General features: G+C 36.2%; 3 protein-coding genes across 6 annotated transcripts in view; all 3 read right to left on the bottom strand.

Annotated features, from left to right (window-relative positions):
- Positions 1 to 282: 282 nt before the first annotated feature.
- On the bottom strand, positions 283 to 11,489 carry hirip3 (HIRA interacting protein 3). 2 transcript variants are annotated; one of them, XM_038282227.1, is made up of 8 exons: positions 11,333 to 11,489; positions 4,464 to 4,584; positions 4,156 to 4,300; positions 2,515 to 2,877; positions 2,282 to 2,427; positions 1,471 to 1,618; positions 944 to 1,042; positions 283 to 598 (listed from the first exon to the last, which is right to left on the bottom strand). In XM_038282227.1, exons 1-8 carry the CDS (start codon positions 11,404 to 11,406, stop codon positions 414 to 416), a joined length of 1,281 nt encoding a protein of 426 aa, XP_038138155.1. In that variant the 5' UTR covers positions 11,407 to 11,489; the 3' UTR covers positions 283 to 413. The 2 variants fall into 2 exon arrangements, with proteins under 2 accessions (XP_038138155.1, XP_038138156.1); XM_038282228.1 differs by having other exon boundaries at positions 4,464 to 4,537; positions 11,333 to 11,449.
- A 1,888-nt stretch (positions 11,490 to 13,377) lies between these two features.
- On the bottom strand, positions 13,378 to 20,436 carry kctd13 (potassium channel tetramerization domain containing 13). 2 transcript variants are annotated; one of them, XM_038282311.1, is made up of 7 exons: positions 20,075 to 20,436; positions 17,952 to 18,212; positions 17,570 to 17,739; positions 15,437 to 15,526; positions 15,220 to 15,272; positions 14,932 to 15,127; positions 13,378 to 14,741 (listed from the first exon to the last, which is right to left on the bottom strand). In XM_038282311.1, the coding sequence occupies exons 2-7, from the start codon at positions 18,187 to 18,189 to the stop codon at positions 14,496 to 14,498; spliced, it is 993 nt and encodes a 330-aa protein (XP_038138239.1). In that variant the 5' UTR covers positions 18,190 to 18,212; positions 20,075 to 20,436; the 3' UTR covers positions 13,378 to 14,495. The 2 variants fall into 2 exon arrangements, with proteins under 2 accessions (XP_038138239.1, XP_038138240.1); XM_038282312.1 differs by having other exon boundaries at positions 20,299 to 20,433.
- A 4,141-nt stretch (positions 20,437 to 24,577) lies between these two features.
- sez6l2 (seizure related 6 homolog (mouse)-like 2) overlaps positions 24,578 to 26,910 on the bottom strand; it is a 21,319-nt gene continuing 18,986 nt past the window's right edge. For both annotated transcript variants that reach the window (XM_038282245.1, XM_038282246.1), the window contains exons 18-19: positions 25,919 to 26,030; positions 24,578 to 25,812 (exon numbers count right to left, since the gene is read on the bottom strand). In XM_038282245.1, coding sequence (XP_038138173.1) covers positions 25,783 to 25,812; positions 25,919 to 26,030 — 142 coding nt within the window. In that variant the 3' untranslated portion in view covers positions 24,578 to 25,782. The remainder of the gene's footprint in view (positions 25,813 to 25,918; positions 26,031 to 26,910) is intronic.

The following is a 26,910-nucleotide window of genomic DNA, read 5'->3' as shown; positions in this document are numbered from 1 at the left end:
AAACTATACATCACGACACACACACACTAGGAAACCCTTTTAATTTACTAACCTGCTAGAATTTAAAGGTTAAATTTAAAACGAGCCAGTCTTTAATACAGCCTGTTATTGTAGGAAGTATTGTGATTAAAATGTTAAATTATAGGGAAAAAAAAACAAACAAATTTATTAAACAATTACTTTCATTTTATTTTATTCTTTTAACATTCACAGGCATATATTTAAAGCTATTGCATTTGGCTCTTGTAAAAAAAAAAAAAAAAAAGAAGAAGAAAAGAAATATAAAAAATATCAAACAACTTTTATTTTAGCTGGAACATTAAAACAAGCGACTTCAAATTTTTTATTAAAAGGTTTACAAAATATGTATGAATGCACAATTCAACAACAAACAAAAATGACACAGTCCATGTTTAGTCAGTGTCTGCATCGTCGCTAATGATTCCATGCAGGTTGGCCCACTCTGACATCTTTCTGCGTCCTTTGAGAGGAACGCTTTCCCGATCACTATCGGAATCAGAGCTCAAAGTGCGATGATAATTGGATGGAGGGTCTTTCAGTTCCCACATGGCTGAGGTTCCTCTGCGTTTAGGCCGACCTGAAAGGTGACCATAGATCATTAGATAATGCACCACAAAAGCTTATTAAATGCCATATAAGAATGACCAGATCTGGACTGTAATGTATTGCAAATGCCTTTCCTATATACTATTCATCTATTAAAGTTGGTAGAAAATACTTTGATCTTCTTATAACGTCAGCAAAAAAACTAGATTAAACATGTTTTTCATTATGGTGAAATGGCTTAAATATCGCAAGTCATCTGTGGCATCTAGAAACAACCACCTAACCACAATAATGTATTAGTATCAGGTACTTACTCATTTGGCTTTGATGCTCATAAAACCCCAAAATAAAAAGAAATAAACAAATTCGAAGATACCTTGAGTGGTGATGATATTGTGGACATCAAGCTCAGCCAGTTCCTGAGCTTCCTCCCTCTTTAATCGAATTTTCTTACATTTCTCAATAGAAGGGTTACCTGCATAGAAGGGGAAAGGCCATGTTACTATAAAGAAGGGTAATAATATAGTAACAGTTTGTTCAAATTGATTTGAGAGAAAGAGAACACATTTCTACAAAAAAAAAAAAAAAAAAATCAACATACAACTCAACAGAAATCAAGTTTGTGAGAGATTTGTTTTTGGGCAAATTTAAAAGGCAAAAATAATAATGGGATCCCTCCAACTGAGCAGCGTCTCTATTTGGATTTTTTCTAGGTTAGTAGAAACTGAAATAGAGAAGAACAGATTCTGAGATAATCTCATGCTCTTCTGATAATTTACAACCATTTTTGTTATCCTCTTTTGGAGGTTTCTCTCTTCCTCTGATTAACATTTTATACCATCGCTTTAAAAGGAAACCCCTACGATTTGGGGTCTGTAAAAAGACAAACGTATCCTCACTGACCACGGACACCAAGGTCTTCCAGTTCCTTCTTCAAAACAGCCACTTTGGAGCGAATGGAACAGCAGTCATCTAGCAGCTTCTTGTAATTCTTCCTTACACCACAGAGGGCGATGTAACGTTTGAGTCGCACAACTGCTTTGTCTTCCTCCTGCAGGTTTAAAAAGACAACAAAAAGAATATAACATTATGTCTTGATTCGAATACTATAAATGAAAGCTGTTACTCCTCTTCTTTCACCTTTCAGCAGGTCAACAGTAAGAACACTACCCAGGGTAGCAAATACTCCTGACTGCTGTGCTGAATCTAGTTAGCCTTCAGCCTTATAAATGTCCATGGAAAGGAGGTGCAAATGAATGATGCTCATCAAATTGGTGCAAATACAATTTGTCATGCAAATGATTGTAACAGTCTGTATAGCTCCTATGCGCCAGTTAGGAAAGTTGGAAGATCAATGAACTCTCAATAGGAAGAGTTCATTGATCATACGGGCTTCTTTTTCTACATCCTTCTTAACTGCCAGTACTATGCAGAGCATACTCCCACTTTAGCTTAGCAATCCTTATAGATTTGATGAATTTGAAAGGAGCCATGATCTTCTTAGTCTTCACTACCCATACAAATTAACATGATTTTTTTTATTTATATATTTTTCATATGCTGTGATGTTTTGCCATTTTCTGCAACTCATGCTGTAGAAATTTCAAATCAAAAATTTTATTATCTATGAACATTTCAATCAATCCTCCAAATGGAATATTATATACATGTATACACACACATATACACATACATGCATCCTTGATGAGCTCACCTTTGGACCTCCGTTCTTTTTGCCCACGTTTGCTTTCTTTTTCTTTTCATTTTTGTTTTTTTTCGGGCTGCTTTTCCGCTCATCCTCTAGTGAAGGCAGTGACGATGAATCTGAGTCGGAATCATTTTGCTTCTTCACATCTTCTTCTATTTAAAACAGCAGAAGAGCATCCAACAGCCGGTTAACCACGACCATACACACGTAAGCATATTTAAGCCATGCTGAACAGTTACCTTTTTTATCGGCAGAGGAATCTTCCTCCCCGGCTTTGTCACTTTTCTCTGACTTGCTGTCTGCATCACTTTCACTCTCCTCATCACTCCTCTGTGGTTTTTCTCCTCCACTTGTATCGGTGGTTCTAATCTCTTCCTTTTTGGCAGCACTGGCCTTCTTTTTCACAATTTTCTCAGGACTTGGACTCTCATGCCCACTCTTTTCTGACTCTTCAGATGAAGAATCATCACCTGACACACGAGGTTCAGCTTCGCTTTCATGTTCATGGTCAGATTCTTCTGCTGCTACTTTAGTTTTAGGCAGCGGACTGACTTGTTCTTTGCTTTGACTTTTTTCTTCACAGTTCTGCTCATCCTCAGAATCTGTGAGGAACATAATAACAGCAAGAAAAAAAAAGTATCAATGACATTTCCTGATGCAAGTCACATTCGTTGCATAAAGTTCAACCACAGAACTCACGAAATGAGGTTTCATGAAATGAAATAAGCTGTGACATGAAAACATGTCATTAGAGAAAGCCTTGCTAATTATTAAACTATACATAAGTTAGTTACATCAATGGCTGTTTATGTGAAATAAAAACTTATACCTTTAAATGTAGATTAGAATGGAAAAAACTAAATGTATTTCCTGCTAGAAAGCTAAAATGCACCACCATAAACATCATACCTTACATGTGAACATTTTCCCAGTCCATACCAATGGAAATGCAGCAGCTCAGAAGTTTCAACAATAACTACATGAAAATTGGTGCATTACATTCGCTTGGCTTCGTTCATGGAGCTTCAGTTTATACTGTTGAGCAATAATTAAATGCTGCAGCAGGTTAAGGTCTTTAAATACGAGAGAATCCATCTTTGAAAATCTCAGAGGATCTTTTCTTTCCATGTTTTCTGCTGATATAGAACTGGATTATGGAGAAACCTGTAAAAATTGAGATTCATTTCTTCTGTCAACTCTTTTTTTTAGCTATTATAAGATAGAAGACAAATCTTATGCTACAAACCCCTTATCTCAGCTCTCCTTTAATTTCCTGGCTGTGAATCTAGAATTCCTGTTTACAAGATGGTTCAACTGAAGTCATTAAATGTGGAAAAGCTGTAACTTCACATCAGAGCTGCTTACGAAGAGTAGAACATCTCAGCAAAACATCATAGAGACAGTATTCACCCTTTATGTTCCACGAGTGTTTTAGCTGTTGTGCATCAGAACATTAAGACTTCTGCATTTTTCTCTTAATACAACACTTCATTAATGTACAACAAAAACTGCTGCAAGTTGATGCATACAATGGGATAGAGAAAAGGTGCATTTAACCCCCCCAACACATACTCAAATTCAGATTTTTCAATTTCTAAAAAGAAAATGAAAATAGTAGAATCTTTAACCTCCTATAGTGAAAAGTTTTCTGTTTTTTTCCTCAGTTTTAAGAGATTAAAATGAAAGCTAAGGGTTAGGGTTAAATAAAGATGATACATTTAAATTATATACTTAAGAACAGGAGCTATGTTTGATTTTGCATTTTTTTTTATATCGCTAAAGACTGAGATCAAGCTTAATAAATATAATATATAGCCATATGGTATTGTACAGGACATTTAACATTAACTAACCAGTGGCATTATCGATTTATTCACTACCTGATGAAGAGGTCAATGCTTGTGATCTGGATTTCTTTGCCTTGGATTCAGTTTCATCTTCAATTTCCAGCTCCTCGCTTTCTTTTTTCCTTTTCTTCTGTGGTTTCTGTGATTCTGTGGTTTCAGAGTCGCTGTCATTGTTTTCCTACAATGTACAGAACTTTATTAGCAAAAAAACTTCACTAAAATATTAATTAACAAAAAAAAACAAAAAAACAGTATTATACATAAACTTCATTACCATGCATCAGAAAATATTGACAACTTTGATGCAAACAGAAGTTTGACAATCATTGTGCTTCAGATACCTGCAGTTTCATAAGCTCTTCTTTCACCACCTGCTTCATAATTTGTTTTGCGTCAGAACTTAATGATTCACATCCTGTAAGAGCCAGATATCGTTTTTTCAGTATTCCCAAGGTCAACGTGCTGGAAAAAAAAAAAAAAAAAAAAAAAGATAATCACATATGAGGAACATGAAGGATGCAATAAAGTTCATTTTTGATGCCATTGAAAACCACAGTGAAGTTAAAAGGAACCTACGCTCTCTTTAAAGTCTTTATTGTAGGGCCGAAACAATCAATTATTGAAATAATCATCAACTAATTCAGGAATCTATTAATCTTTAACTGGAGTATAGAGACTCTAAAACATGCCTTTAGCTGACAGAGCGACCCATTTAGAGCAGTATTTATACCAAAATTGTGAGAAAAAAAAACGAACATATTTGCATTTAAGATTAAAAAACAAATTATCTCCTGTCAATGTGCTCTATTCAAGAGGAAAAGCTTTAGTTTCACCTGGTTTAATTCTGTTAAAAAATGTCTTCTTTAAAGAACCTTTCACCATCTGATTAATCGGAAAAATAATTGACAGATTAATCGATTAGCAAAATAATAATTTGTTGCAGAACTAGTTTATTCATTACATGTTATTACTTGTTCTCTGTGATGCTTATGATAAGAGTATGGTTAGTTTGTTTTTTTCCCCATTTACAAAAAAAAAATAGTCTAAAGCACAACAATATAAAACCTAAAAAATATGATGTGCTTCTCAGCATGTGTCAGATAAGAAATAATGTATTTTTGTTCATTTACTCCAGGTGCAAAAATTTTTCCTGAGATTATCATAAATTAATTTAAAATAATACAAAAGATTATGATTCTTATTGACACAAAAGCATTTAAACCAGGGGTCTTCAACGTTTTCCAGGCCAAGGACCCCCAAACTGATGGCAAGATGGACCCCCTAATTATATATATTGTATGAAATTGTGTTATATTAAACTGGTCCTATAGTCACTCTCTTACAGATGGAATCATGTAATGAAAGTATTTCTGATTCTGATTCCTGGTTGATGGGTGTTGTGAATGAAACGGTGCCCAGCTTGAAAGAGCTCCTGTGTGTCGCTGAATGTGTGCATTGATGACTGAAAGACATCTTCTGCCTCCATTTATCTGTTTACTACAGTGTGTTGAATTCATATTAATGTGTTTTTAAAGACATTTCAATTAGTGGAAAAAAATTGCAAGGAGGGAAAAAAAAAAGTTCTATCAGCCAGAACTTCCCCGACCCCCATGCAGTACCTCAGTGGACCCCCTAGGGGTCGCGGACCGCCTGTTGAAGACCTCAGATTTAAACTCTTTGCAAAGACACCCTAAAATATGCTCCAGTGCATCTAATATTTACTGACAAAAAATTAAGGTCCCAGAGCAGAAACTAAGACATTAAGTTATAAGAATTTCTGCAGATGTTTAAACCCACTTTATGGACCTTTTTAGTGAGATGACTGGAAACCCATGGCCCATTAACACCTTGTCTCGACTGAGTGGTGATGTCTGGATCACGGTGGTTCAGAAGTGTTAAAATGACCTGGCCCATTCAAGAGAGTGATTCAACATCAAGTCTCTCTATTACTGGGCATGTAAGGGTTAACCCTAATCCCCAGAGTAGCAAAGCATCTTATCAGCATGAACACAGTGCAACGGCACAAAAACAAAAATGGAGGTCATCCAGCAGCTCGTATATGGTTACTGCTGTTAGCAGGCATCTTTATATGTATAAAACTTTGGCCGAACAGCTGTTGCTTTCATGTCTGTCTCTGTCCACCAATCAATGGATTGATGTGTGGTCAGCAATAGCCCTGCTCTCATAATTGCTCCATTATCATATGAGGTAGTACAATAAACAATGCAGCCTGCTTCAATTATACGGGCCAGTTTAAAAAAAAAATGATAAATGAATACTTTTGCACCAGAGATGATGGTGCAAAAGAGATGGAGTGGCTACGAGGAAAAAAGAACTGGCTGCAGAGAGCTGTAAAATCATTTTGGGAGCAGGTAAGACATAAACACTAGTTTAGCACAAGCAGCTTGAATAGGATGTCAACTTAAGAAAACCAGAACTGAGTTAATTAGGCAGATGCTTTAAGTTCTTATAAAGGACAATGGCAATTAGAAAAAAAAAAATGTGGCTAAAAAATAAGGTCTGGAAAAAAACAAACAAATATTTTATCTATCTAGGTAAAATATTATTGAGATTAAGACCATATTTATTGCTATACATTGCCAGAGCTGTAGCATCTACTAATTGAATGGATCTGGGTAGCTTTTTTTGTTTTTTTAATGACAGAAGTAGGCAGTGCCGGGACAGTGAGCCCCACTAGCGCTGAAACAGCTCTGGCTGCAAAGGAGTTGGTGGACAGCAGTAAGAAATTGAAGCAAGAACCATGAGATACAATTTCAGGCAACAAAAATTTGTTGCGGTGCAACCTTGCTGTTTAGCTCAGACTTTTTCTTTGTTTGTGGTTTTGGTTGGAGATGATGATGATCATCCATCCATCCATTTTCTTCCACTTATCCAGGGCCGGGTCACAGAGGCAGCAGTCTAAGCAAAGATGCCCCGACTTCCCGATCCGCGCACACTTCCTCCAGTTGCTCTGGGGGGACCCTGAGGCGACACCAGCTCAGAGACATGGTCCTTCCAGCGTGTCCTGGGCCTTCCATGAAGCCTCCTCCCAATGGGACATGCCTGGAACACTTTCTGGACTTCCTCCAGACGATGATGATCATGGTTATAATAATTATAATGATTGGAAAGTTCAGTTTAGGCAACTGGATGGGATCAGTTGGTTTACTGGATCACGTCCAGTTAATATTGACCTGGATTACAAAAAATCTTCACAGAGACGGTGATATTTTGGGCTCTGGTCAGGCAAGATCTTTTCACAACAACTTCAATCAGAGGACATGGTGTCCAGATAAGTTCTCAGGCAATATATATATTTTAGAACAATTGATGTTCTACTTGTGATGATCTGTATAAATGCTTTTTTATTCCCAGTCTGCCCTTGCTTAAACTGATGGAATTTCACAGTAGGGGGATGCAAACCATGGCTTTCCAAACAAACTCAAGCTTATCAGATCAGATAAAATAGTTTTTTTTAAAGTGGTTCTCTTCCTGAAATAACGACATTTGGTCACTAGATGGAGCCAATTGACATTTAAGGGCACGCATTTTCAGAAATAAATTCTAACCACATCATTATTTGGATCATTTGATACTTTATTGCACTTGCAACTGGGAAAAAAACGCAAAGACACTCAGGTGAACTATAATAGGCTATGGACGATTAAAAGCAAAGGGGAAGGTTGTTCAGTAAACAGCTCAGCAGTGGCGGCTGGTGAAAAATATTTTTGGTGGGGCTGATATAGCCTAGTGCAGGGGTCTGCAACCTTTCATATCCAAAGAGCCGTTTTGCCCAGAGTCCGACCAAGTAAAAGTTGTTTAGAGCCGCAAAATATAACATGACTTTTTCTAGAAAACCTTTTTTTTTTAAATCTTGTATAGGAAATTAGTTGTTGCCATCTCAAACAATCAACAATTCATGTATTTTTAATGTTAAAACATATAATTTTCAAGCTAATTCATAGAAAAATGTCTCTTAAAACATATTTCTGGTTCTTTTAATCTCATTCTTTTCCATCTTATAAAAAACGCTAAAGCTATTGATACCAGTATATATTATAGTAAATTATTTAGCTCTTTATATACATTTTAGCTACTATTAAGAGCCGCTGGAGAGGGTCCAAAGAGCCAAATGTGGCTCTGGAGCCGCAGGTTGCAGACCCCTGGCCTAGTGTATGTCTCCAACTAATCCGGAATAAGAATTCAAATAAACAATTGGACAATACATACAATTTAACAGTAATGATTTAATTTACTATATAATAACAGTAACAGTGATGATTTGGGTCACTGTGATGGGGTTCTTTGGCCTCCAAGAATCCAGTCTCAGTCGGGTTACCGGTGTTGGTGATTTATTGAGCTCAAAAACTCAAAACAGGGTGCAAAAGAAACTAAACATATACAAGATACTCTGGGCCTCAGCCTCCCTCCAGTTACCAGCAATGTAACAAAGAAACAGAAAACAAAAATTGCCGCTTTTCTTCCCACAGCCCTCATTAAATAGTTTAAGCCCCTCACCTCAGGCTCTCTTATTTCTGATTTCTTCTCATTAATCAGTTTTGTCCATATATTACCTCCACAAACAATTGATGTACAAAAACAAATAATTTTTACAACTTAATTCTTTTACACAGATTCATTGACTTATTCAATTACACCAAACTGGGTTTGAACCCAGCAAAGACGCAGCCAGACTGAAGATGACAAGTCCCCGTAGCATAAACACGTACACACCCACCCCCCCCACATACCCACACACACACACACACACACACGGCTAACCCCACTGAAATATTAAGTGTGCACCCTCAATACGCCAGTAGGTAACCAGGAACAGATTGTGTGTTTTAAGTTAATGGAGCTACTGGTCTCAGCGCGAGTGTATTGGTCCTCACAAACACAGTATAACAGGAATGTGTGTGTGGTGCGCAAAGTTAGAGAGGTTGTTTTAAGCGACGAGGTGGATTCGTCACAGTCACAATAACCATGACATGAAATGTTCATATCCTACAACAGGGATGTTCTTCTGGCAAACGGGTAGATAAATAAGGATCTCACCGAATTTGGTGGAAGCTGCATCTCGGTCGTTACATTCGCCATCTTCCCTCTAACTGTCTGCACCTGCGCTTGGGTTCAGAAGCCTGTTAAAGCGCAGTATTTTCAGCGCCCCAAGACCATAAAGTTCCGAGACGCTGATTGGCCATTACAGGTGCTGGTCATAAAATTAGAATATCATGAAAAAGTAGATTGATTTCAGTAATTCCATTTAAAAAGTGAAACTTGTATATTATATTCATACATTACATACAAACTCATATATTTCAGATGTTTATTTTGTTTAATTTTGATGATTACAAATGACAACAAATGAAAATCTCAAATTCATCATATCAGAAAATTAGAATATTACTGAAGACCAATAAAAACAAAGGATTTATAGAAATGTTGGCCAACTGAAAAGTATGAACATGAAAAGTATGAGCATGTACAGCACTCAGTATTTAGTTGGGCCTCCTTTGGCCTGTATTACTGCAGCAATGCGGCGTGGCATGGAGTCGATCAGTCTGTGGCACTGCTCAGGTGTTATGATAGCCCAGGTTGCTCTAATAGTGGCTTTTAGCTCTTCTGAATTGTTGGGTCTGGTGTATTGCATCTTCTTCTTCACAATACCCCATAGATTTTCTATGGGGTTAAGGTCAGGAGAGTTTGCTGGCCAATTAAGAACAGGGATACCATGGTCCTTCAACCAGGTACTGGTAGCTTTGGCACTGTGTGCAGGTGCCAAGTCCTGTTGGAAAATGAAATCTGCATCTCCAAAAAGTTGGTCAGCTGCAGGAAGCATGAAGTGCTCTAAAACTTCCTGGTATGTGGCTGCGTTGACCCTGGACCTCAGAAAACACAATGGACCAACACCAGCAGATGACATGGCACCCCAAACCATCACTGACTGTGGAAACTTTACACTGGACTTCAATCAACGTGGATGAAGTGCCTCTCTTCTTTTCCTCCAGACTCTGGGACCTTGATTTCCAAAGGAAATGCAAAATTTACTTTCATCAGAGAACATGACTTTGGACCACTCACCAGCAGTCCAGTCCTGTTTCTCTTTAGCCCAGGCAAGACGCTTCTGACGCTGTCTGTGGTTCAAGAGTGGCTTGACACAAGGAATGCGACAGCAGAAACCCATGTCTTTCATACGTCTGTGTGTGGTGGTTCTTGAAGCACTCACTCCAGCTGCAGTCCACTCTTTGTGAATCTCCCCCACATTTTTGAATGGGTTTTGTTTCACAATCCTCTCCAGGGTGCGGTTATCTCTCTTGCTTGTACACTTTTTTCGACCACATCTTTTCCTTCCCTTCGCCTCTCTATTAATGTGCTTGGACACTGAGCTCTGTGAACAGCCAGCCTCTTTAGCGATGACCTTTTGTGTCTTGCCCTCCTTGTGCAAGGTGTCGATGGTCGTCTTTTGGACAACTGTCAAGTCAGCAGTCTTCCCCATGATTGTGTAGCCTATAGAACTAGACTGAAAGACCATTTAAAGGCTTTTGCAGGTGGTTTGAGTTAATTAGCTGATTAGAGTGTGGCACCAGGGGCCATCAATTTTGAACCTTTTCACAATATTCTAATTTTCTGATATGATGAATTTGAGATTTTCATTTGTTGTCATTTGTAATCATCAAAATTAAACAAAATAAACATCTGAAATATATGAGTTTGTATGTAATGTATGAATATAATATACAAGTTTCACTTTTTAAATGGAATTACTGAAATCAATCTACTTTTTCATGATATTCTAATTTTATGACCAGCACCTGTAAATTCACCTAGCAATAGTACATGATTGACAGATTCTCTGCAAATGTGGGTCAGTCTGATCACAGCCCCCAGAACAGAGACGGTAGGAGTCTGTCTGTGGAAATCCACAAATTAATGACAGTAGATAGGGAAATGTAGTTTATACAATTTGTTTTGCTTATAGGTACACAGTCTAGAGAGTAAAACTGACATTTATGAGTTAATTTCTAAAAATATATTTTACGTTTCTCTCTTCTTATCAGGGAGGGCGGTGCCCCAGCGCCCCCTATGGGCCGGCCGCCACTGCAGCTCAGATACCGCCAGTAACAAACATGGTGGAGACTTCCTCTAAAAAAATAAACTTTTACAAAGTTTATACTTTTAGAAATTCAAATTGGGGATTTAAACTTACCTTAGGTCTGGTTCATTGCGGAGTTGGCCCTTCACAAATCTTCGGATACCAGTTTTATCCTTCTCTGACACCATCTCTGCTTTTGATGGCGGGAGGCTCAAATGTTGGCGGAAGTGACGCAGAACAAGCCACGCCCCCTCCACGAAAATGTCTGGCTTTCGCTCTAAAACTTAGAAGAGTGCAACATAAAGGAGTTATCAGGTTTATTAGAATAATGCGAATCTATGAGAACATCAAAATATTTTTAAAACTTTATAAAAAAAAGTCATATCTGACTCTCTTCAACAAACTGAGGATATTTGGTCAAAGGATTTAATAAATATGAATAAAAAAAAAACTGAATTATAATTAATAAAAAAATATAAATTCAGAAAGATTTTAACTAGTTTAAAGCACATAAAATTTTCAACACAGAAGCTTCTAAATACAGTACATTTGTAAATAAATACTGATCAATCAGTTTATACTTGTAGAAATATGATCCCTGCATAATTTCTTGAATATAATTGCTAAAAAAGGAAAATGATGTGTTTAAATCAAGCTGAGTTGTTGTTTTTATTATCTTATTTTTGCAACCTTACTAGTACCTCCCATTGTGCCTTGGATAACTACTCAATGTAATCACAAAATATTTAACCTGTTTTGTGGTGGTTGCCATAACCCGGATGACTGGGAATTTACATTGGCATAATGTAATCCAGCACAACTGTTTCAATTTTTTTTATGATAAAGAAAATTCTAATTATGTTTAGATTTTTTTGTGACATAGTGATAGAAAAGAGCCAATGTTGGCCTAGTGCTTAAAGCAGTGCACTTTAACTCTGAGAAGGCTTTAAGTACCTGGTTCGATCCCTGCAGTCTTGGTTTTTTAGCAAGATCCCTTAACCCCATACTGCTCCATGGCACTGCGCAGTGACAGCCCACTGCTCCCCAACAGGGATGGGTCAAAATGCAGAGGTAAATATCTTCAGTGTGAGATTAATAAAGTGCAATTATTTTGGGTTCTTTAAAACCTTTGTTAGAAAACATCACTGAAAAAGTGCATCAATATCACGGAACAGATCAAACATATCGGCAATACGGTTTTGGAAAAACTAAAAACATGGTGATCCTTATAAACAGGGTGGCAGGGACACCATCAATCAGAAAGGCAGCCTCCAAACTGTGAGAGAAATTAGACTAGAGCTGGAGTTTGACCTCTTGCGGGACTTTTAAGGGAAAAGATCAAAGCATATTCATTAGTTACACTGGCCAAACCAAAGTCAAAGTCCACACTAAAAATAAATCCAATTGAAAATAAGAGGGAAGACATAGCAGCATCCTCTGATATTCAAGGGTTCAAGGTATCTTTCATATCCATGGGGGCCAATTTATATAACAGCTGGTAGGGTAAAAAAAAAAAAAAAAAAAAAAAAAAAATCAACCTTTATAAAATAAAGCATCACAATACAGCCATTAAAATCAAACCACTCGCAGTAAGATCAGGTAAAACAGGAATCCTGATTCTGTTGGTTCAACTGGATTTTAAAGTAAATCTATGTCCGGATGTTAAAAACCTGTAAATAGGGGGTGGTTGGGTTCAGCTAAAATTACCTGATATCTCCTATAGGATCTACGTAGGTTTGTTGAGATGTTGTTTTGGGGTAAATTGGCCAATTGGAAACACAACTTAAAAGACCAGTGGATATAACATTTCTAAAACGTTTTAAATAATCGTTTAAATAAAAAAAATGCACACAAATTAAAAATTCCATTCACTTCCCTAACATAAACTCCTTTGCGTCGATCGAATGAGTTGCTAAAAAATTTGTTTGTGAATGTACTATGTCAAGATCTGAAAAAGTTTTAGTAGAATAATAACTTTTATCGACATGTCCTTTCTAATCTAATTTTCCAGTTTATGACAATGTTATGAATCCACTATCAATGTTTTGATCAGGACAAGAGTTATGAGATCTTTAGTAATTAGTCCGGCATTTCATCCTTAAAAAAAAAAAAAAACAACTAAAGGAAAAAAACAAAAAGTATAAATAGGACGCTGAAGATGGATTTCATAAGCAATTTATTTTGAATATTTCACGGACGGAAGTACAATTAGTGCATTTTCCATTGTGTTCCAATGTAAAGAGTTGTACAAACATTATTCGCATTCAAGGTTTTTTTTCCTTCTTACTTTTAAGAGTGCTTAATATAAGAAACAAAAAAATAGTACCATAGCCTCTCCTGAAATGAAAGTCAACAATATTTAGAAAACGACTGTATGGCCAAGTCATTTAGGCAAAACTTCAGTGATTTTGAGTAAGATGAAATGGAAATGAGAGAACATGGCTCAGAAAAATAAAAAACAACGAAGAGAAAAGTCACAGCTCATTTCTCAAACAATCAACGAGAGCCAAGTCATATTAATCTAGAGGAGGAAGTTCAAAATCTGCTAAGTGCAATGGAGTGAACGCTATCACTGCAGAATCTAAACTCACTCAAGCATCAGATAATAAAGAATGATTTCATTTACAAAAGTTAAATACCAAACAATAAATTAAGTTTATAAATTATAAAAAAAGAAGCAAGAAGCAGCATTTATAATAATTTAAACACAGAAAACTGAGCTGCTCGACCACCTCACTATAAACATGGCTTTTCTTTTCTAATTCCAGTGTTAACAAGTCGAGGCTCAAATTCCTCCACGTTTGTCAGTCAGTCTGTTCAGCAGTACCATCTTTCTCCAACAGATAAACCAGATGCATCACAGCCTGGAGAAATGTTTCCTACATATCAAATGGACAAAGCTGCCAGTTCTATTTACACCAATAAACATGGCAGGTGGCCTGCTTCTAAGGGAGAAATGGGTTTTGAGGCTCATTCACTGACATGCATAAATTTTTAACATTTGAAATAATATTTCGACCAGTTTCAGTCACAGTGGACTTCATGCACTTTCTGTTGGAAAGGACAAACAAACATTTATGCACATTGTTTTGTTGTAAACATTAGCAAACTCTCTACTCAGTTAACCACCAGATCCCTGCAAGTGTGCTTAAAGACATTTCATGAAATAAGTAGACTGAACTATTGCTGTGGACAATCCCATCTTTCCTTTCGCAACCATACAAAAAAAAATTAAAAAAAATTGAATGATCCTTCCATGCTGCATTTTTAATCACAGTTAGTCCTTGTACACAGTTTGCTGGCCGTGTCCTCGTTCATCGTGCATTATGTGCCTTCTGACGTGGATCCGGCGCACTCGTCTGTCTCCTCCCACGGCTCCCTCTTCCTCAGAATGGCCAGCTCCCAGCGATGAACCTGAGCCTCTGGAATCTAAGAGGTGGAACCCTCCCGGACCAGATCGATTGTTCTCATAGATAAGGATATTGAGTGTTTCTTCGAATATCCGTGCCTCAGGAAACTCCACCTAAAAAAAAACAAAAAAAAAAACAAAAACACACAAACACCAGAAAAAACAGAAATTATTTCATATGAATGCCTTTCTGCTTTATAACCCTGGTCCTTTAAATTCCTCTGAAATTCATGAACATTTTCAAAGAACAGAACAGCTTTTGTTTCCGGGATATTTAACAGTAGCCATGTAACATTTCACACACCTTGGTCTGCTTCTTTTCTGTCGCATATACGATGGAGGTACAGCACACTTCTGCGATTTTGCGTCCTTCGCCGTAAAAAGACCAACAGCAGATCTCATCGCCGAGGACGTCTTTCACAAACAGGACCCGGTTGTTGAATCTGAGCACCAGTTTGTCAAACAGCTCGATGTTCTTCAGCAGGTTGTCGTCAGAATTGCTTGTGAGAGGACAAAAAATGAGAAGAAAGGGATGAATTAGAATAACCTGTGATTTATATCAATAAAACAAAATACTTAGAAAATGTTTTACCTCGTATAAGAATATTTGTTGTTTCCTCGGTTGTTTTGAAGCTTGACTACTGGCTGCGAACAAGAACAATGAAACAATTGTGTATTATGATTCTAAACAAAATATCTGGTTCAAATCAAAGTTATTTTAAAAGGGCAGGCAACAGAAAAACAAGCAAATATTTTTTCTAAAGGTTTCTTGTTTATTTTCTGTGAGATTTAGATTCAGTTTTAGTTACCTTTCGACATGCAGCAATCATTTTCTGCTCTTCTTTGGCTGAAGTGATCATTGGGATGCTGCACACGCTTTCAAAAATGTCCTGTTGTTTCTATAAAGAGAGGGAAGATGATACTTGGTTCTTTTTTTTTTTTAACATGTAAGGGATGAGCTTGAAATTTAACAGATTATAATTTAGCTTCGGACTGGGTGATATGGCCTAAAAATAAATCTATGATTTCTTATTTTTAATTTAAATTATTATAATTTTCTGATTTCTCCCCCTACTTATTAAAACTTCCATCCATCCTTGGGATCACCGGCGCTCTGTTTTGTGTATTTACATGAAATACAGCAGTACGCTTGAAAATAACACTGGTTAAACCTTTACCAATATAGACATGTTATACATCTTTAGAAAGCTTAGATTCTCCACAATTCAACCACTAAGTTAATTTTATGGACACCATGAGTTCCAAAGCACAATTAACAAAGATATATAGCGTATTATATCTGAATTTCTAAAATAAAGCTTCAACTTCCTATCTTTGAAGCATTCCTGAGGTCTTATTAGAATTCCAATCTGTAAGGGTCCACAAATAAAAAGAAATCCAGCATATTCATAATAAAAACATTCCATGAAAAGAAAATCACCACATAAAGTCAATTTTTTACCATCAGAAAAGTTCCATCCTTATAGTTAATGCTAACCGTCATGCTAATTACCCTAGCTTCCACCAACATAGTTGATATTAGGTATGTTTGTTTTCATCACCATCCAGCCTAAGATTCTAGCTGAGGTTTGTTGTTGTGTTCGGGGTTGTTTGTCCCAGAAAGACTGGCATTTTTCATATTCTGCTGGATAACTCTGTTTAAGATGCTGAAAAAGGGTTTGTGGTGCTGCTGCCTTTAACACCTTTAACGCTGCGTGTATGGAGGACCAACTCTGCCATATTTAAAAATGGAATAAAATCATCTGTAAAAAGACAGCAATGTAAAAAGGTCAGAAATAAACAGCGGCGAAGAAATAACTAAAGTAAAAAAATACAAAGGAAGAATAAAAGACAAAAATATTATAACATGCACATAAATAAATACTTTAAAATGTAAGTAATTAAAAAATAAAGTTGAAGATTATTAAGGACAAAAAAAAAAATAAGGTAAATATTACAAAGGCAAATAAATAAAGAAGCTAATTAAGAGTTATATACATTTATGTCTCACTTTATAATTTAATTTCTACTTACATTTATTTGTTTATTGTATTTTTGTTGGCAATTAATTGTATGCTTATATATTTATTGAGCATTTATTTATTTCTGTACTTATTTTTAAATATGGCAGAGTTGGTCCTCCATATGCGTGGGGTTTCTTTCTCTACATCTGTCGCAGCAAACCCAAACCAGTTCCAAACAACAGATGATTTTATTCCTTTTTTTAAGGACCAACTTCCCACTCTCACTAGTAGCCATGTTGTCGTTTACCGAAATGCACCATTGAGTAATACTACAGCTCTGGAAGCTCCAGGGAGCCAAAATTGCAGCGTTTAACAAAACAATCTTTTATTTTAATCATTTGCAACAAGGAATTCAAATTAATTAATTGAATCGATTTTTTGTCATGGCCTAAATCAGTACCTGAGAAAAGTTGACTAAAGTAACACTCAAGTGGTTAATATTCTGCAAACCTTTTAGAATTCACTCAAACCAATTTAAACAGCCCCCCAAGTGTTAAGATTGACTTGCAATAGCACAATTTTTTATACAAACATAAAAACAATAAAAATCAGCAAGACTGCAAAAGGACCAGAACATATTGGCAATATTAAGCAAAATGTTGCTGAACTTTTCTGTTGACAGTTTAAGTAAAATTCCAGAGCAGGTTTCCTTTTAACAGTTCAATGGAGACAAAGCAGTTACTTCTGCAATATCTATAATAAAAGTAAACTGTCCAGTTAGTTATTATTACAGGACACATAATGAATAAAATGAATAAATAGGCAATAACTAACCCTGCCCAATGAAAAAGTCCAAAATAGCTCAACACATTGACTAATACGTTAAGTATGATAAAAACAAACTATTTTCACTTTTTTTTCTTTTTGCTTTATCTGCATGCAGCTCTTGTCAATAAAAACCTCAGTTCTTCCACCTACCTGCATGGCAGTGAGGCAGTGCTGGACGAGTCCCTGTACTCTGTAGTACTGGGCCTCCTTCAGGACCTCATCAAGTTCTCTCTGGTCTTCTGGAAGTGGTACCGAGCCATCACGCAGGAAGTTCAACACCAACCCAAAATGTCTGCCGGACCTTTCCAAAACCACCCAACCTAAAGCAACAGGGAGATCCGTAAGGGAGGGATTTTTCACTCAAGTGTCAGAATAACAAGAATTTAGGCTAAAAAATGGGGAATAGCTCAAAACTGATAACATAAAATTTTTCGAAAGAATAAATTCAGGGCTCCTAAGAAGACAGGGTAGGATACTTTTCACTATGAGGTGAGCTAACAGGCGAATAGCAACCAGAGAGACAGCCACTGACCTTCAGAGTCTATGGTAACATCTGTTGCTCCGGTGCAAATGCTTCGCAGAAGACTGTCCTCTTTGCTTAGCGTCTGGATGGTCGTATAATGTATGGAGCCACCAACATTCAGCTTGACGTACTTGCTCCCCATCAGACCCGGATTTCTGCGCTCATCTGTGCTGCGGCAGGCAGGCAGGGGAACGGCAGACTGGATGGAGTCGCCATCATGACGGCCGACTGAAGCCTCCGCAGACATGGGGCTGTGAGCTCACTTCCCGACTACAGCACAGAAGAACACAATGGCTAATTTCTCTTATAATGTTAGATTAATACAGAGCTGGCAGGCTATCAGCCAAAAAGGTGGATTTTTTATGATTGACAATAAGGTCCAACAAGATATATGAATATAAATCATAAATCTTCAATTATACCCTTTTATAATCTTTAATTATATAAGAGTAGGGCAACAATTCAATATCAGTATATCACACTACAATTATTATTCAATTATGGTGATGTGACAGACAGTTAAATACATCTTGGGTATTTCAATGCATACTGCAGTTTATAATTACAGTAGTTATCGCTGCTGATAGAGATTTTGGATTTTATGTAGTTTGTGTTTTCTAATTTAGAGCAAATATTTAAAAAAATTTTATATTAAAAGATTTTTATAAACATAGCATAATAATCGTAATAACTTTGTTCAGGTTTACGCTGTGAAAATTCCTGAGTCTTTCTGAGGGTTTTAGTTTGTTTATATCAGTGTTAGAATCATATAGTACAAAAATGAGCCATGTACATTCAGTTGCTTAATGCATTCATGACCAAGAAAACCAAGGGAGTTAGTTTCTATGTTTTGAGATCGGGCCAAGGACGAGGGAGGTCTTGTTGATCTCCACCTCCCGATACGCTCTCGCCTGTGTCCGACCTCTCAAACATTTCAACATCATTGTAGCATGGCTGAGACAATTTGTGTTTGCAGTTTAAAGAACGCCCGCTTGCTTCTGATAATTTCCTTTGGCGTCAGCACAAATTTAACGGATAGCTAACCAATGAGTGTTTGTGTTATATGACTCATCCAATTACATTAGTTTTCACTAAATGTGGATGGGGCAAATGATCTGCATTGGATGGTGCACATGACATGAAATAAATATTTATAAACATAAAACCATAGTTTTTTTGTATTTGTACTTTGTTACTTGACACCTCTGCCTTTAGCTAAGCAGCTCCTTGTGCTTGGACCTTTTTTTTTTTTCAAAGAAACTGGAAGTTGACTGAGTTTTTATCTTTAAATGTTTTAAACTTGAAAGTGAAAGAATTAAAAGCAGCCTAAATGATCTGTAATTTTTATTTATTTATTTATTTTTTGATGTACCTGTCATTTAATTTAAGGTATCTCTGTTTCTTCTGCAAATTTGCTGCCTCTTGGCCAAGACTCCCTTGAAAAAGAGGGTTTTAATCTCAATGGGATTGTTTTTCCAGGTTAAATAAAAGTTAAATAATAATAAAAAAAAAGATGATTCAAGATTATGATTCAAGAGACTAGAAAAATAAAAAAGTGACGAGTGAGGACAAATGAGGGTTAGCCACAAATAAATCCATTGTATTAAGCATCCCTAAAGGAATGTAACATTTTCAAAAATTAAATAAAACAAGTATGTTACTCTTTAACACGGTTAGAAAAAGAAAAATCATGATGTAGCCTCATCTGTCAGGATCTGGATAATCAAATAGCCTCCATCTGTGTGTGGAGTTTTTATGAAAACAGCAAATACTAGTGTGAAGAAGATTTATTACACATCTAAAATAGGCTATGATGACCCATGCTGACCTAAATGACACATTTTAATCAGTATCTCATATATGTATCGTCGCGCTGCGATCCCTTTTTTCACTGTACTTCCACTTTTTCTCAATCACACAAACCCCGTTTATTAAACGCGATAGTGACTATTTGTTATCTATCAAACTCCTATTTTTTTTTATATAATAAGGGGCTACTCCATTTTATGTTACACTAAAAACATGAGCAAGCTAAACATTACAGAAACTGAAGTCTAGCTTAGATGGCAAACATTGATCATATTAAACGTAAACATCAAATAACGGGTAGCTTATGGCAAAAATATACCTACCAAGCTGAACATCCAAGGGACCTAAAGATAAAAAATATTTTTCTTCCAAGTATATCGTAAAAATATCAGGAAATTATTAAAACGGCTAAGTAACACGCAATCATTTATGACGCCTTCAGAACAGACATCTCTTTTTAACCGATACCAGATAAACAAGCTTACGACGGATCCTATATTTTTATAAATTATGGGCTTATAAATGTAATTTACTAAGTGCCACCTACTTTTTAAAGAACGGCGTAGGTGTACTAATGAAATAAACAAACCACTACATAAAGGAGGGCCATTTCTTTTGTTTCAGACGCCGATTATCAACTGATGCTAATGCGCAAAGCTAAATGGGTCACTCGGAAATGAAAAAACAAACAATCTTCTTCCGCTGTTTTATACAGCGCAGACATGAACTACCGCCACCTGCTGGTAGATTTAGTTAAACTTCAATTTCAGATGCTATTTTTTTTTGCCTGTCTTAACCTTCTGTCCAGGGACGTGGCTAGACCTATTTTAGGGTGGCTGAAGTCATCCCTTCGTTGGTATTAGCCACCCCATAATTATTTTGCGATTTTTATTGTTATTTTTTTATTTATTGATTTTTTTTCCATATAACCCCAAACAATTGCAGTAAAGCACTGAAAACGAGCCACCAAGAAGGCAAGTTAATCTGAAGATAAGTTCCTGTTAGTTTATTTACAAACACAATTATTTATACAATTATTAATATCGTTAGTATATTCATTTCCTTCATTGGCTCCGCGTCCAGCGTCACGTCACGTGGTACACGGCCATCAACTGGACCATAGCAGCAACAGCGCGCCCTTTGAATCTCCACACAGTCATCGAGCTTGATTAGGAAAGTTATGGTTGCGTGCAGATACATACGGTGAGTTTGCCATTTGATGTCAGCGGTTTACATTTTCTTCACTTTACCTGGAGTGAGGAAAGAGACAATATAGGCCTAATAGCTTGTCTGATTCAGTAGGAATTACGTTACCATGGTGAACAAAGTCAGTGGTGTGGGAAAACACGATGTTGTTGTAGCCTACTAGCATCATTATAATAGTTTTGTCACAGGAGCAGTGATGGGCAGTAGCGCCGCTACATGTAGCGAAGCTATTAGTTTAACTACATTTTCAAGTAGCTTGACCGTAGCGTCGCTGCTTTATTTATCAAGTAACTTTCCTGTAGCGACGTTATTGTTTTGATCAAGTAGCGACGTAGCGTCCACAAACGCTACAAAATCCAGGGCAAAACTAAGAAATGAAACCAGGTTTTCTATTTCTAAACAACAATCAGCCACAAAACTACTGTAAATAGCAGTTTCAGCTGACGCTTTATAAGTGGCGTAGTAGCACAGGCACACTCCGTAGGGTTAAACAAGCGCACCTTTTCCGAGGCTGTCGTTCTATTGGCTGGAAAGGTTGCTAGGCAACGATCCAACTGCAGTCTGAGAGAGCAAAACAAATCCGCAAGCAGAGCGTAACTGAGACCCGTGCAGAGCGGAGATGGAGGCAAGCGAGAGGAAAAAATATCTGTGATAATATAGAAAATATCTGTTTAAATCTGAGAGAAGAAACAAAGATTTTTGAGAGAAGAGAAAATATTTGAGAGAGAGCGCATGTTTTGAGTGTGAGCATTATAAGTTTTGAGTGCAAGAAGATGAAATTCTTTTCTCTAATTGAAGTTATGTGCTCTTGCATTATGGCAGGATAATTCTCCCATATCTATGTGCCACCAGTCTGATAGGGCGACACTGTGTGATATGGTAGTGCTTCCTTGGGTTGACTATAGTTCTAAGTTGTACGTTTCATATACTGTTGATTTTGTGTTTTCATTAATACATTGTACTTAAAAATACTTCCTTTATTTGTATTAAAACTTTGTCAGACTGATGTGAAAAAGTCTCAAGGATATCCTTCTTTGCAATGATGCTATTGCCTATTGCCTACTGTCCATTTATGCAACTTGTATTTTGTGGTTAAACTTTAGATTAAGCAGAAATCTATCAAAGATAATGCTGCATTTATTGTTAAGTTCCTCACATATATGTGTTTCTCTCTGTGCCAGGTGTAGAGAAAGACATGCCAAAGTCCAGGTCACACACACACACCAAGCACACACACAGAAACAGGGTTATTGCAAAGCAGACAGGGGTTCCTGACAGGTTGTGGGTGCAGGGGAGATGGGGAAAGATGAATGGCCAGGTTAAGGGTTTATGAAGATGTTGGGAGTCTGTTGGTTAGACAACTGTCTTCTGTAGAAGGTTTCCATTATGATGAGTGGCGAACCACTTGCCTTCTTCCATTTATGCAGTAATGCATGGCACCTACCATTTACTCTTTGTAATTTAGCACATTTTAACTGGTGTAGTTTAGTTGGTGAAGTAGCATTAGTGAGGGAAGTGTTTCCCAGGTATGTTGCTCTTAAAATAATGAATTTATAGACAGCGCCTTAGAAAGTGCACTGAAAAAATTTCTTACCTAGGGGCTAAGCCACCCATGTCTCTCAAACCTAGTGACGGCCCTGCTTCTGTCTGCAACCTGTGTCCTAGAGGCTCTTTATAAAAATGATAAAGAATCAACTAGTGCTTTTAAGGTGTATCATTTATTAATTATATTTATATATTTAAATCTGGTTACTTTTGTACATAAATGCCCTAGTGTTCTTTTTTCTTTGCATATTCTTCTTCATTTTTCCAATTTCCTATTCCTACTTTGTATGCTACTAAAGCCTGTTGTGAACAGTGAATTTCCCCATTATAAGACTAATTAAGTCAATTAATCAATTCAACAACTTTTTTATTTTGTTTTTTGTTTTTTTAATTGAAAATACTGTGATTTTTTTTAATCATTACATTGAAAACAATAAGCAGCACAATTTTCCATAAATATCAGCATTGCATATGAAATTATTTTTTTGTCTATTTATTATTATTGTATCCTAAAACTTTAGAAATAATTATTGTTTAAAAGTTTTTCTGTTAGCATTTATCAGAAATTTTGTTTCATTTTCCAGAAACCCTGAACTGGCCTGTTTGCAGCTCCAAAGGAAATTTGTTTTACTGGACTGGCTTGTTGGGTTGTAAAGACTGCAGATCTGCTGATCTAAAAGCAGGTGGGAATTAACTAACCCAAAATTATTCTTCATTTTACTCTAAAAGTACTCTACTGGAAATGAAGTGTTAGAATGAAGCTTTGCTTTCCAAAGATGGTTGAAAAGAGAAACTGTGAGACTAGAGGGACTATTCTTCAAAAGATTGATTTTCATTGTGCACAAAAAAATATAACACTGAAATTATATTTATCCTTTATTTTTTATGCTATAAAATAAACAAATCATTTTACTGGTGTAAAAATGTGACACCACAAAGACCCAATTATATCGACTTACTAAAAAAAGGGAAAAACTAAAACTCAGAAATGGACAGGACTAATATTTTATTCTTGCCACCACTTAGGATGATAACAGGAATGAAAGAAAAACTCCAAAAATAAACTGTCAAAAAATCTATAGTAATTTTAGTCTGAGGAGCATCTTAGAGTTCCTATTGCTCCAAAAACAAAAATCATATATCTATAAGCCAAATAGGTGTTTGAGACAGAGGAATCTCATGCAAAAGACATTGGGAGAAATTACAGTAATTTAGCTTTGCCAGCAAGCATTAGCCCAGAGGAGTATATGGTATTAAACACAGCTTGAATATCTAGAAAACCCTTCATTACCACTATTAGGTAAAGTGGAAGAGCCGTAATACTATGGGCCTGCTACTACCTCAAAGAAACTGGGAGCTTTTTCCAAGTGTATGAAATAGCATAAACACATAAGTAAAAAACAAAACAAAACAAAACAAAAAAAACATATTTTTGTGGCAAAAAATTAATAATGGTTTTAATTCAATAGGAAAATTATGTAAAAAAGTAGGAGCAAATATTCAAAGATGTTCACAAGAGAAGAAATAATCACAAGAGAAGAAATAATCAGACTCCAACTTTTGCAATGCTGTCAAAGTGCAAATTAATGTTGAAAAAAAAAAAAATAAATAAATAAAAATTCACTGCTGCCTTGCAGCAAGAAGGGCCTGGATTCAATTCCCAGCCCAGGGTCTTTCTGCATGGAGTTTGCTTGTTCTCCCTGAACATGCGTGGGTTCTCTCTGGATACTCTTTCTTCATCCCACAGTCCAAAAACATGACTGTTAGGTTAACTGGCTTCTCTAAATTATCCTTAAGTGACAGACTAGCGACCTGTCCAGGGTGTACACTGCCTATATAATATATAATGCATTTTAAAAAATGCTAGATGATACTACAACCAGAAAAAGTTGATTTAATTGCATTTTCACAGTAATCAGAGCAAAGATATATATATAATGAACCAATAAATAATTTTAATAATTCCTCCCCAGGTTAACTTTAGTTATTTAGTTATCTCTTGACTTTATTTCTGTGTGTCCATGTGAATTAAGTGTCACAGTTGTTTAGGAAATAAAAACACACCGGACCACTCATTACACCATTCAACAAATACTTTATTTCCAATTCTGCAAATGATTCACTGTCTTTAAAAGAGTGTATTTATATATGAAGCAAAGAAAAGCTGCTGATGATCGTAGAAGATTTGATTCAACAAAGCAACAGTCTCCAGGCGTCCCTCATTTGGCCCAGTGAATACCTAATATTCACTGTTCAATCGGTTATAAATAAATACATAATGCGCATCACAGCAAACGGCAAGATTTAAAGTTTCTCATCAACAAAGTGCATACAACATCAAATTTAATAACAATGACACCTGCCAGTAACTATAATGTCAATGTAAGAGATTGAGCATAAGCAATATAATTTACAATCAGTGCATGCTCGAAGCGCCATGACATTCATGTCCTCACCTTTGCTTATACAGTATGTGGTGCGATGGTTGGCTGATGACGGCAGGAACAGTGAAGAATAAAATAAACACTGCCTTTGTAAACACTATTCCAACAATGGATGAAACACTAAGAGACATTAAATTATTTAACATTATATTTTGGCACAGAACTTTCATTATGTGTGTATAATGAAAATATATAACCTCCTGCCACCAAGTGTATATATTAAGTCAGATATTTACATTCAAAGAGTGTGAATTTGTTACAACCTGTGAGCAAATAAAAAAAAAAAAAAGGAAAAGATTGTTGTTTTTAAAAGCTTTTTCCCTTCACTGCGAAACTCTAAAACATAACGAGAGTCGCTTCAGAAAGTGAAAAACAAACATTCAGCATGTATTACAGGATCGCGAAACATAACTTTTGATTGTTTTAAATAAAGTATTGCCATGCTCTTTAACGTTTTAGCCTTTGAAAGACTTAACAGAACCGAAATTAAAGCAACCCCCCATTCCTCATTGACATTTTCTTTGCCTACAATAATTTCCATATCTTTAGAGGTCAATTTGAAATTGACCGCTTCTAATCCTTCATAAGGCACCAGTCCTAATAATACAGAAAGTTTAAATGATCACTTGGGTCTCATTTTAGGCAGATGGGACATAATCAGAAGAAAGTATTTCCTAACTAAGATGGATTAAAAAAAAAAAAAAAAAAAAAAAAAAAAAAAAGAGAAAACACAAGTAGCATAGGGGGAGTTAGGCCTTTTTTATACAAAAAGAATTTGTCTTCTTCAAGAATTTCATTTTTCTTTAGTTTTATTTCTCACCCAGAAATGTTCCTCTTTAAATGGATACTTCGTACTCCCGTGTGTCCTGTAATCAAAGAAGAATAAAAAGAGAAATTAGGAACATCAAGAGACAAAGAGCTATACAGGTGTAAAGTGAAGTGATTTAATTAAATGATGGCTCCTTTACTTACTCCTGCTTCATAGAGAGGGTTGTTGAAATCCGACTCCACTGTAATGGGACTGTAGGAGTGTGTGTGTGAGAGAGACTTCCAGAAGAGAGGCTTCCATTCTAGTCTACAAATACTGCAAAAAGAAGATGAACATGTCAAGCACTTAGCAAAGACCTTAGGCTGAGCACTCAAAATCAGCACTAGAACTAGGAAAGGGCATTAAAACAAACATATATACCTTATATGTAATGGCTGCTAGAATAAATCTTTTATTTTTAATAAAGATATCTCTAATATCATTATGATTTTAATAGTTACAATATAACAAAGTGAAAGCATTTTAGCTTATTGCACAGAATGTACCTTTCTTCCTTTCGGTGTATGTATGGTGACATTTTGAAAATGATGTCTTACACAAGTCTAAACATGAGGGATCAAAGGTAATTATGTCAAGCATATAGCCTTGTCTTATTATGTGGAGTATAAGGGTCACTTTTGATGACATACTGTGCTGAAAAGTGTAAGTAAGTAAGTAAGTAAGTAAGTAAGTAAGTAAGGAAGGAAGGAAGGAAGGAAGGAAGGAAGGAAGGAAGGAAGGAAGGAAGGAAGGAAGGAAGGAAGGAAGGAAGGATGTTTTCGGCTGTATCAAGAAGTTTGTTGCTTTTGCCTTGATATCAGCATCTTATTTATCTATTAATTCATACTTTCCAGAGGTGTCAAGTAACTAAGTACAAATACTTCGTTACTGTACTTAAGTACACTTTTTAGGTATCTATACTTTACTCCATTACTTATTTTTCTTCCTACTTCTGATTTCTACTCATTACATTTTCACACAAGTATCTGTACTATCTATTCCTTACATTTTTAAAACAAACATGACTAATTACTCTTGGCTTCGGTTTATAAATATTGGTCAAAGATCGTCACAGGCGAGATCGTATCGGGAGATGGAGACCAACTAGACCTCCCTCATCCTTGGCCCTATGTAAAAGATTTTTTTGAAATAGTCG

The sequence above is a fragment of the Cyprinodon tularosa genome, unplaced genomic scaffold, assembly GCF_016077235.1.
Source record: "Cyprinodon tularosa strain WSP-4 unplaced genomic scaffold, ASM1607723v1 ctg181, whole genome shotgun sequence".
NCBI classification, from domain to species: Eukaryota; Metazoa; Chordata; class Actinopteri; order Cyprinodontiformes; family Cyprinodontidae; genus Cyprinodon; species Cyprinodon tularosa.
Note: the sequence above shows the minus strand (reverse complement) of the source record. Positions and strands in the feature narration are given on the sequence as shown.

What these genes read in the sequence shown, in the direction of transcription:
- hirip3 (XM_038282227.1), bottom strand. Translation starts at nt 11,406, where the DNA reads ATGGTGTCAGAGAAGGATAAAACTGGTATCCGAAGATTTGTGAAGGGC. An exon ending in CGCAATGAACCAGACCTAAG is followed by an intron (nt 4,585 to 11,332) that starts GTAAGTTTAAAT and finishes TTTTTTTTCCAG; the next exon opens with CACGTTGACCTTGGGAATAC. An exon ending in AAGAGCTTATGAAACTGCAG is followed by an intron (nt 4,301 to 4,463) that starts GTATCTGAAGCA and finishes TGTACATTGTAG; the next exon opens with GAAAACAATGACAGCGACTC.
- kctd13 (XM_038282311.1), bottom strand. Translation starts at nt 18,189, where the DNA reads ATGTCTGCGGAGGCTTCAGTCGGCCGTCATGATGGCGACTCCATCCAG. An exon ending in TGATTGCTGCATGTCGAAAG is followed by an intron (nt 15,273 to 15,436) that starts GTAACTAAAACT and finishes TCTTGTTCGCAG; the next exon opens with CCAGTAGTCAAGCTTCAAAA. An exon ending in AACAAATATTCTTATACGAG is followed by an intron (nt 15,128 to 15,219) that starts GTAAAACATTTT and finishes TCCTCTCACAAG; the next exon opens with CAATTCTGACGACAACCTGC.